Source organism: Ptychodera flava, chromosome 1 (assembly GCF_041260155.1).
Source record: "Ptychodera flava strain L36383 chromosome 1, AS_Pfla_20210202, whole genome shotgun sequence".
Taxonomy (NCBI): domain Eukaryota; kingdom Metazoa; phylum Hemichordata; class Enteropneusta; family Ptychoderidae; genus Ptychodera; species Ptychodera flava.
The window spans coordinates 47027343-47043625 of NC_091928.1; the positions used below are offsets into that span (position 1 = coordinate 47027343).

The 16283-nt window shown below is 37.6% G+C and overlaps 1 protein-coding gene across 1 annotated transcript in view; it reads right to left on the minus strand.

Moving 5' to 3' along the window:
• Positions 1–16283, minus strand: part of LOC139139504 (sodium- and chloride-dependent GABA transporter 2-like) — a 40901-nt gene continuing 24618 nt past the window's right edge. Inside the window, exons 5-14 of the mRNA XM_070708420.1 lie at positions 15827–15961; positions 15592–15695; positions 15288–15412; positions 14988–15100; positions 13209–13349; positions 12724–12826; positions 10031–10131; positions 8995–9174; positions 7918–8129; positions 1–5009 (exon numbers count right to left, since the gene is read on the minus strand). Coding sequence (XP_070564521.1) covers positions 4961–5009; positions 7918–8129; positions 8995–9174; positions 10031–10131; positions 12724–12826; positions 13209–13349; positions 14988–15100; positions 15288–15412; positions 15592–15695; positions 15827–15961 — 1263 coding nt within the window. The 3' untranslated portion in view covers positions 1–4960. The remainder of the gene's footprint in view (positions 5010–7917; positions 8130–8994; positions 9175–10030; positions 10132–12723; positions 12827–13208; positions 13350–14987; positions 15101–15287; positions 15413–15591; positions 15696–15826; positions 15962–16283) is intronic.

Below are 16283 nucleotides of genomic sequence, written 5' to 3' on the forward strand. Positions count from 1 at the left end.
AGGTTCAAACATTTTTTATTCCAACACCAAGAACCCAAGATACAAATTAGGAAGGTGACAGTGTGTGGTGGGAACAGCCAATGACGTCACCCGACACAGATGTGTAACCGCATCTACACCAATCAAAACATTATAGAGAGAAACGCTTGAAATTAATCATAAATGTGTATACAAATACACAGTCAGATTTTCTTGACCTCAAAATGCTGACCCTCACAGAAAATCAAAGTATGCACGTGGTGATGTTTTTCATTTAAGGATGAGAGTGTATGTGGTGTACACATCTGTAGAAAGGTGACACTGACATTGAATCTCTTCCCACCCCGCAGGGTCACCATCAAAATATTGAATTTTTACACCAAATATAAATTAAATATAGTACACAAGTATGATTACACGGCAAAGGGATGCACATTAAGGATAGCTGGTTCATCTGTGAAGAGCTAAACTATATACAAAACCTCCAGCAAAATCACGGTGTGGAAAGTAAAGCATGCCATTTCAAGTGTATCACATGACAGTCACGTGACTTTACCCAACCGTCCAATCATACATTGCTGCTCTGTCCATTGTTTCTTGTCAAGTTGCTATGGCAATGCTTTCGTGCAGTAGGATGGAAATTTCAGACTACCATACGGAACAACAGTGACTCCACTAAGGGGGAAGGTACTAGTGTCATGGCAACTGTATCTATGGTCACAAAGTTTAAGTCTACTTATCTGGCTGTCGGGAAATACTAACGAGTACTCTTCAAACGTGAAAAATGCCTGAAACAATTACACCACACACATGTACAATTCTTGTGTCTGAGCACATGATCGTTCTTTCTTAAATCTGTATATTGTTTTTCAAATATAAAAAAATAGCAAATTTGAAGCTTTTAGTTTACTTTCTTCTCAGAGTCAATGAAAAGCCAATGCGTAATAGTATTAACAAAGTATCTTGACCTTCGCAACAGTGCTTCCAATCATGTTGTTTGAATGACAGTTCCACATACTTCTCATTCTGGAATAGCGCCATCTAGTGGCCGTATTTAACACAACTGAAGTTTTCTTTATGGTTGTTTCCATATACAATTAAGTTTTTAAGATTAATCCAAGAAAGACAATGTATCAGTGTTCTGTTAATCTTTCTGCATTGAAAATGCATATATCTGTAGCTCAAGGTTTACTTATTTTTGTTATTTCTTTTTCATTTTTTTTTTCTAACTAGTTTCAATTATTTTTTACTATAATGATTGCCTGTGTATAAGTATCACTATGTAATATGCCACTATGCAAGGAACTCCTCTATGAAAATGGTCAAATTTAAAAACCTACTGTAACAGTTTTTTTCAGCCCATGGAAATAAAAATAACCTGTAAACTGTGCAAACTAAATGGCACTTGATGTGAGCAACCACTGGAAAACATATGAGAAAAAAATTAGCTTTAAAACCACAGAATATTGGTCTAATTAGAAATTACAAACTCAATGTACTTCAGGTCTGTGAACGCTAGGCAAGACAGACCAGACTTTCGTGTAGATGTAGCTGACAACACACACAGTAAATGGTCCATTCCAATTTTTTTTTTCTAAATTGGACTGTCCCAAACCGGTATAGCCAACTGGTATGGGTGTTTCAAGAATACAAGATTAAGACTTTGCAGCGATCGTGAGCCCAAGGGCAGATCAGCTCGCTCAGTGTGTTCTCAACTCACAGCAGTTGACTGTACCAACGAGAAACTAACGTTTGACAACATAAAAATAACACTTTCTTCACTTCCTCGTAATCTCTTGCAAAAATATACAAAAGTACAGAATTTCATGGAAAAAACAAAGACATTCACAGTAATATAAATACAAAATTACTGAAATTCCTCAGAGTCACATCAAATGTTGAAAAGATGTGGTACTTTCACAATGTACTGTAAAAAAGTTTTTTATCATTTTTTTGTTGTTGTTGTTGTTTTTAAGATGAGGGAAAAAATCCTACAGGGACAGGATTAACTAGGATAATCAATTCTGGATTTAAAAACTAAACACTTCCTGGCTTTGTATGAAAATAATCATGCATATACGTGTTCTGGCCATGCGTCGGTACTATGGTAATGTCCATTTGTGATGAAGGTGGCAGTGGCTCTCGATTTCACGCCATACAGATGCCCCTGGTTAGTTCAGCAAGTTCAGCGACCACGTCAAGTTTACAGTTGACCGGAATGCTACTCTTGTATCATATCCCTTGTGACATGGATACGATATTTGCCATGTAATGAAGTCAAACTTCTGAAAAAACTGCTGATGCAAATTTCCTGCTCTGAAGTTTTCAAGACAGTCCTCAAAAATAAAGTTTGCTACAGTATTTTTGTCAGAAAAAAGCGCATTCAAGACTTCACAAACTGATGGACTTGGTATGGTAGAAGATCAAGAATCAGACATCCACAGTATATGACGACTCAAGCAATCAATACATGTGAGGGCGCCATAACAAGGCTTCTCCTGAAGGACCCATATTCTCTTTACCAAATGGCTTCAGACAGAACTGGCTCTCAAACCAAGGTACATTGATGGTAGCCCTGGCAACCACTCCATCAGCTTACAAAGTTTTGAATGCACCAGAAAATGAAAACATTTACATCAAATGCCTTTCTTCCTTTCAAATTTTAAGTATTTCTTTCATAAAATTTAAACATCTAAGTGGCACGCTACATTTTCATTTTTTTTTTTTTTTTTTCAAAACCGTCCCACCCACAACTGTACAAGTACAATGGTCCAACCTCGCTAATGAAAACAATAGGAGTGAACCAAAGTCTATTGGCAATGGGGGTGGATGGTTGTGCACACACCAAGGTGATCATAGAACCTTGTTTTCTTGCAGTGAGTATTGTAAGGTTGGTGTTTTGGGATTGAAGATTAAACTGAAAGGGAACCGGGATGGGATGTCCCTCCTTTCACGGATGACAGGAATGTTTGCAAACACTGAACAAAAAGACTGATGAGCAAGTAAGACGTGTATGTGCAATGTGCTAGCAGCGTGCATCTCTCTAAAAAGATGCATGAAACAAACACTTGATGAGTGGAGAGTTCCAATTTCACTGTTCATGATGTCAACTGCGTATGTGCTGGGCGTCAAATATGCTATCTGCAGCAGTCAGATTATAACCCATGCACACAGATTGAAAGAGCATTCCACAAACGTATGAAATTGAACATGTCATACGCAAACATTCAAGAATGTTCCACTGTGAAATCAATTCACCCACATTTTAAATGGTATGTGCCGAGGGTCATTGGTGCCACTCAATCATTTGATACACACATGGGGGCTCACTTTCTGCGTATCATAATGACAGACGCGGTCTGTGGCAGAGGTTTAGCTGCTGCTAGCACATGTAATGAGAAAGATGGGTTTATCAAAGCCTGAAACAGACAAAGTGAGTTAAACACATAACACAGTAGGAAGTGCAGTTTTGCATGTTAAAACAAGTGCACCTGCAACCCACAAAGCTCTGGTTGTCACACCTGTCATTGCGAAAAGCCTCGCCACAAGCAGCACAACTCGGCTGGCTTTCACAAATGATAGAAGAATCTTGTGGTGAGGTTAGCTGAACATGAACAGTGTTGTTTCTGAGGGTCAAAGGGTCAGCACACTACATGCATGTCCTTCACAGTAACTGTCCGTGAACATCTGACTGGTTACAGCATTATTGCATCTGCACCACTGTATAGTTTAGAGTTTCAAGTGCTTGTGATGATTCCTAAATGTTCAAAATTTGCTAGAGTATTTTGTGGAACACTGAATGTTTGCCAAGCTAGTGTATTGGTATGGTGTTTAAAATATGGACAAAAGTTAGTCCTACAAAACTGTAATTTAAATATCAGCAAAGAAAGACTTGTTTTAAATTCATGGATGCATTTGGTATTGAACCCCCTCAGAAACAATAGGCCTGTCCTGTTCTGTTCTGGAAGATGTTGAAAACACACCGAGAGGAGAAGGAACAGTGTAAGTAAGAGACAAGGTGGTTGCGATGCTGGTCAAGGCAATGTTGAAGTTGTGGTACAGTGGGGTCAAGAATCCATGCAACCTCTAGCAGAGAGAGAGAGAGAAAAATACAATATTCACATGGTTTGAGTTACAGAGTCGGAAATTGATGATACTTGTTCAGGAAACAGATGACGTACATATAAACACGACACGGAGTGAGTTCCTAGAAATGGATGAAAGAATTGGATGATTAGATGGATGACATTTTTGGACTGCTTTCTTGTCGACAGTGTCTACCTCTGTTGTCTAGATGTACATTTTTACTTTCATAGCGAGTTATATGAGAATACCCAAACGCTAGCTTTGGGAACATATACAATGGAACATTCAGTTATAAATGTTCACATATTTTATTGCTGTCTATGACATTTTGAATCAAAATTTGACAACCACATTTCCATCGCCAGAAAGCTCATACAAATCAACGATGCTCAGTTTGACTGCATCCTGGGATTGAAACAATGTGAAGAAGTAATAACTTTCAGTCACCTTCTCAAGACTTGTGATAATAAAAGCAGCACAGTCGACAAGAAAGCTACGTCAAGTCGCACGGGGAGAGGACAGATGTTTGTTAAGTTGTACTGATGTTAAGATGAATGAAACGAACAGATTAATTTTTGGGGAGGGATTTGACTTGACTCGATGACCATGACCATGATGACAATTAACCATGATGGATCGAGGCTATTTGATCACCTTACGCATGAAGGGGCACATTTTTATTTCAAATATCCCTTACTTTAAAACTTTACCTTTTACATCCCGTAGTTGTTCTCTTAAATAATATAATTTATATTTCTTTTCTTTACAAAATAAAAAAAAGGTAAACTTATAAATTGGCAATGTTCTTTACTATATGCAGGAAATGAAAGGCAAGTTCGTGAAGAACTTCCTTAATGGGTAGTTGCTAGGGAGGATGTTGCTAGGGAGATTGTTGCTAGACACCCGTTATGTACTGGACGTCATGATGCACCGTACCGTTGCTTCTGTAAGGTAAAGAGGGATGATAGAAATAGATCAGAAAAACAGAGTCACAAGCGAAAAATATTTACGCCCAGGAAGCTGAATAATATGCCTGAAATTCAAGGTTAGTATGTTGAATGTTATTTAAAGAAGCGGAAAAACAATTAATGCGTAGTTGGGTTAGTAATGTTATGAGAGCTTTGGTGGCATGCAGCGGATGGAGTTGTTAAACTTTTTGGCCAGTGAGAGCTTTAGCGTTCTGAGAGTCTGGTATTCCATGGTTCTGGTGTGAACGTTATGCTTCCCCACACTCCTGGATACCTGTGGGCATGGCTATTTTTTTTGACGGCGGTCGATTTGCCGAATGCAAACAGGTTACTGGTATGATTTTTCTTCAAAAGCAAAAGGACACTGGTTCTTGCTGTTAAAGACTTGTATGGCACTGATGGTATTTCTGCAATGACGCGTTATTGCATACAAGATTCATTTTGACGTTGCCACAGTTACGACACATTACATTCTTTGCCCTTAACGGGCATAAACCAGCTAATCACAAACATTTTCTTTTAACTTTCCATGCAGGAAAATGGAAGATATGATGCCAACAATGAGCGGTTAATAAATGAAACTAAAAACAGAAATCGCAAAAATATAATCAGGCTATAATATAAGAGCAAATTTTTTTCTATAATGTCTGCTATATAAATAAAAATCTACTGAGAAGATATATTAGAATAGTGTAAATCTCGAATAGATTGAAGATTCTGAACCACAAGGAGTATCTTTTCATTAAAAGATGTGGCAGTTGTCATATCTTGTCATTTTCACTCTCATACGTGCAATCCTCTGACACTTTTTTCCTTCCAATCTTATGTGTTTCTAGTTCATTAATGATTATTGCATTATCACTTATCTGCTTCGACAAAATGATACGGGCACCTGAATAAATGTGTTCTGAAATTGATTTCATCAAAATGGTAAGGTTGGTATTTTGAGAAAGTTCAACAGAGATGAATTATAATTGTTGATAATTTGAGAATATTCGAAATAGGGATAAAGGACAAATGTTGATAATTTGATAATCAAACAAAGTATATATATGATGAAAATATTGGTTTTGGGTTGATAAATTGAGAATATTTTTAAAAAAATGGGATAAATGACGTTAATTGATATTCAAACAAAGTAAAAATGATGAAAAGGTTACAAAAATTGAATTTGGCACTTTCTACTAAAATACAACCACCACAGTACTTTTCATATGTGCGGTCAAATATTAAACACCGAAATCAAATATGTACGATTATGTGAACCACGGTTCAGTATAGACTCGCTGAGCGATTTTCTCTTCACAAAGGCCAGGTTACTCTCTCAGTCCACACCAAGGCAAATGTATTCATCTAGTTGTTGTTTAGTCTCACGGACCCCGAATTAAAAACAGCAAAACAGCTGTTTTGGAAAATCAAGTTTGGATATATGAAATATAGACCAATAGTTATTGGGCTAACATGCACTCTAGTTGTGTTAATTGATATATTCTGGGTGACTCATATATATATATTATAAATATATATATATATTATATATATATATATATATATATATATATTATATATATATATTATAATCAAATTAATTTTTGTGCTATTAAATTATTCTTGGGATTCTTAAAAAGATGTACGATCTAGGAAGATGTGAATCTATGAAGGGCAATATAATTGTCTTTGCTGTGCCAAACAACTCTGCTGAAATGGAACAGACTAAACGAATTTACATTTGATTTTCGATTGCTAGCAAAGATCTTTGTATTTTATTGATTATTCAAACTTTGGGAAATTTTCAGAGAAACAATGAGGAAAGGCCACAGTGGAGGAAAGACTTTGATTACTGAAACGATCGTACACCTTTTCAAGGACAATGCAGGCTCAAATCTGGATATTGAGACATCTAGACTTGAGCCTAATCAACTAAACACAGTGACCGTTACACTATGAAAATCCCTTGATTGTGTTCGAATTTGGACAAAGGATCGCATTGCCCTGTGGTAAATGGTCAAATCATCACCCCCCTCCACCACACCTCTTTGTGGTCCAATCACCCCAGAAAAATATTGTTGACACCAGTGTTTGGGTAATATAGGTTAAAACATAAGTATATAATCAGCCTCATTGACATGCAGTCATTTCGAGTTAGACTTAGGAATATAACGTGATAAATACCCACAATATGGAACACATCAACTGTTAGCAAACATACGATTACATTGTAAACTACATCATTATATTCAAATATTGTTTTTTTCCTTTCTATGTTACAGATTATTTCGTTGTCAGCGAATCACAATTATTGTTACAACTGAGCATCAATCCGATGCAAAAAAATCAAATAAAGATTATATTATACCAGTACATTGATGTGACAATACAGCGATTTGATTGGTCGAGATGTGAAAATAAGTGCTTTATCCGTAACATAGCACAGATGAAACATGACCAAACTGTCTGTTCAAAAAAAATTTTTTAATGTTTTGTGTCAGACTCAATATACTGTTACAATAAAACAGCAATAAAACACTTCGGCAAGGCAATACCAATCTCATCGTATGTACACGTTATTGGATGAGCATAGAGTCGTGAACTGGTCAGAATCTAGTGGTATACCAAAGAAGTGCTTTGTCGCTCAATTACACCAGTGAACACCCTTTAGTATTTATTTTTTAGTCCATACTGAAAGACATGCAAACGTTTTCACAACGTTTCCCGTTAAAATAAACAGTTAGGGTTGAAAAGTCCATACACCCATACAGAGTTCAGAGGTCAGAGGTGACTCAGGCATGAAGGTCAAAACTGACCGAAAGATGACCTTCCTTTTCTCTCCCCAATCCTGTTTGACCCTTCACCTCAGGTCTTTTTTAGTGGTTGGTTTACTTACTGGGGCACAAACTCGTCATGTCTACTCCTGGCAAGCGGCTCCATATGTACAATATCCTCCTTTATGTCTTTTGTGTACCCGTTATTATACGGTGGAGGCTTTTCATCAGTCGTCGGGTTATAGTTCATACTGACTGTTGACATGATCACTGGGGGATCTTGATCGGCAATTTGGTGTGGTTTAAGGCGTGGGGTGGTCGTGGAACGGAATCTCTGCAGGAAAAAAGTGAATTGTAAGTCGGTTGCCATGGCTGGTTGCTAGGTTCGTGCACTGACTGCGGCAACTATATCACTGATAAAGCAACTATCACGTTGTATTTTGTGTGATGAAAAATCTCAAGTCATACAGAATGCCCATCACTGCAACTAAATCAATGTTCTATTTGCTGTTGTGCTTTATGGGGAATTCTTAACATTTTGGCAATGGATTTACGTTCCCAAAGCTGGTAGATAGTCTTTGCATTTCGGTACCGGCTTAACCCTTTCACCACCATGGTTTGTCCCAAATCCATTGTTTTCTATGGTAAAGTTGGACCTGTTTACAGGGAATTGGGGGTGAAAGGGTTAAAGGGATATAGTCGTCGGAACTGCGCATGTGCACGTTTCTTGTTTACAATCAATGTATTTCATGCACGATATCAAGATGCACCTCATCATCATAGTTGCAAAATTTAAATTACATGATGATAGATTATGACAGACATGTTTTAACTGTCATCAATGATCATTGTGCCTTGGATACATTGTTGCCATGGATCGTATGGGTCCCATACGACCTTTGAGCGCAGTTCCGACGACAATATCCCTTTAACAACATAAGAGATTTAAAAGTGTCACAAATGAAAGACACATATATAGTCTTGGCAACGGCCAGCTAAAACCTGTAAGACATTCCCCCTTTCACATGGCAAATCATAGTTGATTCTCTAAAAAAAGGCTTGCGATGACAAAATAAAGTGACATAGTACGTGACAACCCTTCATATAACTGGTTCAAACTCATTGTTGTCAATGGTGACTGTGGGCTTTTTTTTACAGGGATCAAAGTGTGGACAAGTTAAACTGGAAGTGTTACCCACCTCAGAGAGTGAACCCTCTGCACGGATAAGCTTGAAGGCAGCGACAGCCGGTATACACAATATGGACGAGAGAGCCATGATCCAACCGAGAGCAATAGCCCAGTCTGGATAGTAATATGTACCCCAAGAGCGGTCGTAGGTCAATGGACTGTACTCAACACAACTGAAGATGAAGATACCCTGTGGGTGGAGAAACAACGAAACGTTTCTTGGAGTTCACTGTATCTTGACAGAAACTGTTGGCTGACAGAGATATCCAAACAAATTGTAAAATACTTCTTTTCACTGGGGCTGATAGTTGCAGTTTTTAAGTTCAAAATCACAGTACTAACAGACAGACAGACAGACAGACAGACATGAAAGAATAGGTGAATGCCATCTACGATCAAAGTTTCTGTAAAGACTATGGAGAATAAGTAGCTTTTCACATTATGGCCAGTAGCTGTAACTTTTTGTGAGTTTTTTTCAGTATTTTGATAGCAATGTCAACTACAGTTACTCATTCTGCTCCAAAGGCATAGTCAGATCATCAACATTTCATCGTATTATAATTAAGGTAGTCAAATATGAAAGGCTTAAACTTTTGCTCAAACTTTCCTCAATGAAAATCATTCTCTTACCGAATCATGAATAAAAATCTGGTGTTCCCATGCTAAGTTTAGAACTAGAGAAACAAATTACCCAAGATTCACCGATATTTGAAATTAGAAAAATAGCTGCCATCCCGGTGTAACTCAATGGGGGAAAAATAAAATACAATTTGCGATTTTTAAACTCCACAATGGTGGAAATATTTCTCACTCTACGAACTTTTAAACAAGCCGTCAAAAATGCTAGATCAGAAAAGGACTGTCAAACTTGAGAAGCTGAGTATCTGTCCCAGCGGCGCGTTCTTCCTAGGAAGACAGACGGTTTTAGTGTGTATTTGATGTACTCAGCAAATGTGAGTGATGTAATTCCAGCTTTGTACAGGTGAAAATTTGCACGCACACACACACACACACACAGAGGATGAAATATCAAAAACACTACTTACTGCACACAGACCAGGGGTGAAGAAAACCCAGCAGATAAGGTTCCATGGATCTGGTCTCCAGCCCAACATGAGCTCAAAATGATTGTACAAACGCTTTGGTCCTGGAATACAGAGTGAGGATGGAGAGTTTGAGCACATCAAAGTTTTATAACCAGTAAGGATGATTGGTTAAAGGTATACTGTCACCTGTTCCAATTTTGCCACTGTTACCATGGCAAGAGAAAATCTAACCAATCACAGATTTTAACCCTTTGCAGTCCAGAGCGCCCTCAAACGCCCTATGGGGGTGCGGCCAAAGCGCCCGAAAGCGCCCGAACATTCCAGACTTCTGGGTCGATTTGAAAATGCGGGAAACGTAACGGTTTTCCGTGATGAACGTATCATCATTTTCTGATGACGTACTAAGCAAATGTTAGGCTACATTTTCCCGCTCATAAATATACAGGTTGCCATTAAAAGTTTTTGCACAAAATCGATCGATGTTTTCTCAGACGCGTCGCTAAGTTTGAATTTTAAATTTTGTTTACGTCATGCCGTAGCGTCAACCCTCACTGAAAAATCGCGGATGTCGGTCGCTCGAATACCTAATATCATGAGAATTTCCTTGACAATGACGAAAAGGAGGAATTTGAAGGCTTTTCAGACGTAGACACGTGAGTGACATAGACGTTGGCGAGATCGATGCAGCGCTACGGCAAATATTCCAGTTTTAGGACTTCAAACTGTAACCGGAAGCGCCCGATATATTGCGTGAGATCCATCGTCGTCCCATGGTATAAAATTTCGATCTTCCGAATTTTCTCGTCGCTGAATCTGGCCCTTAGCATCGTCTAGGTGTCGGAGCTCATCCGGTAGATTATTTTTTCTGTTGATTCCATTTTCAAAACGTAGAAACAGTGAGTGACATTGACGTAGGTGAGATCGATGCAGCGCTACGGCAAGTACATGCTGCATGCAAACTATAACCGAAGCGCCCGATAAATAGTGTGAGATCTCACAGGGTCGCCTCGTGGTACAAAATTTCGATCTTCTGATTTTCTGGTCGCTGAATCTGTTTCTTATCATAGTTTAGGCATCGGAGCTCAGCCGATAGATTATTTTTTCTGTTAATTCCGCCGCCTTTCCGTCAACAAGTTGTCGATGAAATCAACCACTACGCGACTCTGTGTCGATGGCCCGGCGCCGACGTAAACCAGTACTGGTATGAGACGAAGGTTGATGAAATGCGGGCGCTCATAGCAAATATTTTGATCGAAATTCACACCATGCAAGATGTAAATGACTACTGGTCAACAGACGACAGATTACAACTATCGGGGATCGCAAAAGTAATGCCAAAGAACCGATGTCAGAAGTATTTTCATGTCAATGATAATGAACTCGATGTGCCCGCCGGTGACCTCAACCGTGCATGATCGTACGTTCAAAGTTCGACCTCATCTTGACCTCAGGCGTTCAATTTTCTTTTCCCGCAAATAACGGTCATTTCGCTAGCTGTCGATTGATTAGGCTATGATAAAATTCAAAGGCCATATGATCCAGTACATGCAAGCCAAGCCAGTCAAGTAGTATTTCAAAGTTTAGATGCTGACTTGCCCCCTTAGCGGATACTGCCTGAGCTTCGATCCCCAGAATTTATTGGAAAGAAAGGCGAACGTACACTGTAGCCTACAGGCGCCAAAAGGAGAACTATCGTACCCTCATTTTTGTGAATTAAAGACACTTTATAAATAAATACTTTTATTTTGTTGTAAATTTGATAATTTTGTGTTCGATATTACTTTTACTTTATAATACGTTTAAAAATGATGCAAACATTTCCTCAATGTGCCATGAAATTTGCACAAGCTGGTTGATGATATATAATAATATGTACGGCAAATTCTCGTCTCTATGATGCTACAACAATTGCAAAATTAGAAAAACATTGATTTTCAAAATAACATCATGTAAAAAAAAGAAGAAACACTCAAATTATGTGTTTTGTTTATTTTTATTTCATCTGGGACTTCTTACCTGAAAAGGAAAGTGTAAAACTGCGCAATAAATCAGCTGCCAGCTTCATTTGATGAGGAAAAGTGTCAAGAAATTTTCTTGAATTCCCCATAAGCAATATATCATTGGAAAGGAAATTTTATAAGCTTTAAAATAATTTCAGGTTGCTGTAGTCAGTTTTGAGCCACTTTTTTACAAATTTGGAATAAACAATACACTGTTAATGATTACAGAATATTTAATTTTTGAGTGGGGAGTTCTGGTCTCCACTGTACATTGTTATGCAAATGAGCTGGGCTGCAAAGGGTTAAGCAGGTGGCCGCTTTTTAAAAACAGCACCCTCACATGGACATTTTGAATATGGGCATATTAAGATTACAGGTGACTGTATACCTTTAAGCATACATTACTCCAGACAATCTTTCCTCAGATTATGTCATTCACCAAAATACTTACCAATAGTTAAAGACTCAGATTTTTTAAATTCCGCCAAGGAATGACTTTAGAAACTTCATTTTCTTCCTAGCCATCAAAGTGTGAGTCTACACAAGTACTAAACCAGAAAACTTTTGTAACAATTTGATCATTCAATAGACAGTCATCAGGGCCCATTCTTCGTCAAAGATTGATAAGAGTGCAAAGTCTATGTCAATGTAGCAAGGGAGGGGGATGGGACTTTGTGTGAAAGAACGTCTTACCATAAACCCATCCAACAGCGGTTGCTTGGAAGAATGAAACCCACAGAAGAGCTATACCACTGGCTGAATAGTAGTCAAATATCTGAAACACATACATTCCACCCTGTGAAAGAAAGAAAGAGAAAATGAATTGATTTATCAGTCATCTGTGCAAAATCAGAAGTATGTACCATAGATCTTTGAAACCTATGCAAACTAAATTACAAAGGCATTATGGAACATTTACTTATTTGCAGTTACAAAAAGCAAATACAAAATGTCTTTTTTTGAACAACAAAACAAACAACTAGGCAATACATAAACATAGCACTTTACCATGGTTGTGATATCATTGACATATGCACGTTCAGTTCCACTTATTTTGATACGCTGCATATTCATATTACAGTTTTTGAAAAAGTACAGGTCAAAGGGTAAATCTTCCCAGAGATTTGCTCCAAAGGATGTGCATTTATTGGTCCAACTCTCGTTCGCATAAAACTTACATTCATAATAAGGACCAAGCCGATTATGAACCAGAATATACAGCAGGCCAGGATGAAGAGAGGTTTCCTGTACGTGCCAACTCTGAGTTTGTCCGGGAATAGATCACAGATAGCGGTAACAAAGCCTTCAACACCTACAAACTGTTGAGATAGAAAAGTAGAGAAAAACAAAGACATTCAAACTAGGTTCCATTATGTAGCAAGTGGCCACTGCACTTGAATTGACATCTCACTTGGTTTGCAAATGAAAATAATATTTCACTTTTTTGAATTTTTTTTTCTGTCTGATAAAATATTTTACACCGCTGGTCAAACAGTGCTTTTTGGCAATTGACAAAACTACTGCAATTGCAACTGAAGAAATAATATGAATCTTAGAATTTTTCATACAATTTACAGTTGAAAGACTTTTCCAAAATTGATTAAACACCTGTATACCAGAAACATATCTCGTGCAAGTTTTGCTGAATTTTGATCGAAACAGTCCTGCTTGAGAAAGCAATACACTTGAAAGAAAGGTCACACAGTAAAAAAGAAATGTTAGTGTTATGAAATACCGTGTTCACTAAGCTATAAAAGAACCTATTTAGCGATCTGATGCCACAGACAATTTCAAATCCAAAATAACACAAATCAGAGTTGAGAAAATATTACAATGAAGTTTAGTTACTTGTCAGGACAGCTGTTGTAACAATGTTGCAAATGATAGTAACAATGTTGCAGCAAAAAGTAACAATATTGTACAATGTAAACAATGTTGTGGCACACTGTTGCAATCTTGTGTGTTGTAATATGGCTGCAGCATTGTTACAATACAATGCGCTGTAGCACACTGTGGAACTATATTGTTACAATGTTGCAATATCCAACACAAACTTGATAACATGTAACAGTGTACACAACAATGTTGCAATTTGCTGAAACCCTGTAGCAAAACATCTTGAACTTTGTTTGCAACAGTCCAACTGTGTTCCAGCAAACTGAGTTCAAACAACAGCAGTAATGATTGTCCTGGGTAGATTGCAATGCTATTACATCAACTCTGATATTGCTGAAGTTAATTATTTCAAAGCCTTGAGTCAGCCACCTTAATATATTTAGGTTGTAACACTTTACACAAACTTGCTCTATGGAGGGGAATAAAAACAGGACACAGAGTAACACAGTATGGTGTCAACCACCAAAAAGATGTGAAGTTCAGAATACCTAAGTTGTAAATAAATTGATATCAAAGTTGCCGAACAAGAAGATGCATCAGAAATTCTTTTATTGAACAATACAGAATATTTAGAGAATCTAGATTTGGTGATGAGATACTTGAGATTTTCAGTCATCATCGCACTGACCATAATCAGAATTGAGTTTAGGGAAAACCATTATTGTGAGGGATACCATCTCCAAGAAGGCAGCCAGGTGACACACCTAAAAATGTCATATGATCAAATGAACAAGTTATCTGATATACAGTATTTCCCTCCTGGGCAATTTTGCAAAATTTGGTGAAGTCTCCACACCAGAATTGGAAAGTAAATGTTTTACCTACAAAAAATTTCTCATTCCTGTGGCATCATATCTGAACTAAACTAACAGAAAGAAAAGGTTAAACACAAACAAATCAATAGTTGCATTTGTTAGAACCATTGCAAAGCCCCCACAGTTATTAGTTTTGCGCTCCTAATCGCAGGATAAGAATTGAATTTTTCTGTGTTTTTTTTTTTTTTTTCTTTTTTTTTTTTTTTTTTTTTGAGGAGAGAGTATTTTGTTCAGTTTTATGAATACCTCGCTGTCCAAGCCTAGCAGAATCACCATAAAGAAGAACAGTATGGACCATAGTGGGGAGACGGGCATCTCCGCGACGGCAGCTGGATACGCGATAAAGGCCAGACCCGGACCTGTGTGGTTTAAGCATATTCAAAGAATGTCATTCAAAAATCACTGACTGAGAAACATTGCAGTGGACAAGACCACTCTGACCTCAGTCATGGGCAAGTGTATGGTAGATGAATGATAAAATGAAGTGTGTTATCCCATTTTTTAATTTCCTTAACAAGCTACAAAGAGACTGTTGATGCGACATACCTGATCTCGCAACTTCCCCGACTGGCACACCGTATTTTTTCGCCATGAAGCCAAGCGTTGAAAATATGACAAAGCCGCCGAATATACTCGTACCACTATTGAAGCACGCAAAGACTATACAATCCCTGTGAAGAAAAAAGGAGAAGTTGGTTTCTTCTGCCTGCAGAATTAAAATCAAACTTTTGGTCACATTGCATGTTAGCTTTGTTACATCAAAATTCAAAACATTTCTATCTCTTTGCATTCAAAAATTTTTCACAGCAAGCAACAAAGACTTTCTGAGTAGCAATTACATAAATTTTACCTGTAGAAGTTGTTCTTGAATTTATTGTAGCTTCCCAAAGCAACAAGAGTACCCAGACCAATGGAATATGAGAAGAAAATCTGGGTGCCAGCATCGATCCATACCTTTAAGAAATGACAAGAAAAAGTTCATGATCAGTTTTAGTGAGGTCAAAGTGCACATACAATAAAAATAGTAACACTCAGAATTCTGCATTACAAGCATTCTTAGCTGTAGAGGTGTGGGCCCATCTTACCTGACTGTCCTTGAGCCTTTCAATGTCAGGCTTAAGGTAGAAAATGATACCATCTATAGCTCCATCCAGAGTCGTTGCACGGATACAGAGAATTACCAGCAAGACGTATGGGAAAGTAGCCGTGAAATATACAACCTAAACAGTAAAATGAGAAACATACATGTATTAGCAATTGAACATTGGTTAACTTTACACAACTAAGGAATTTCAGGACTTTTGCGAAGTCTTTATAAAATTTTTCCAAGAGTATTTTGTGATCATCTTACATATCATTTTGAACTCTAAGTGTAACAAGAGGGTTTGAAATGTCATGAAAATATTTTCAAAAAAATTAATTTTACTATACAATGGGCAATTTTTACAAGTTTTGAGGTCTGTGATCAGTTTTCAAAGAGTTTCCGAAAATCAGTTCAATTTTGCTATGAATCCTGGGCGATTTATTATTTTGAAATTTCCA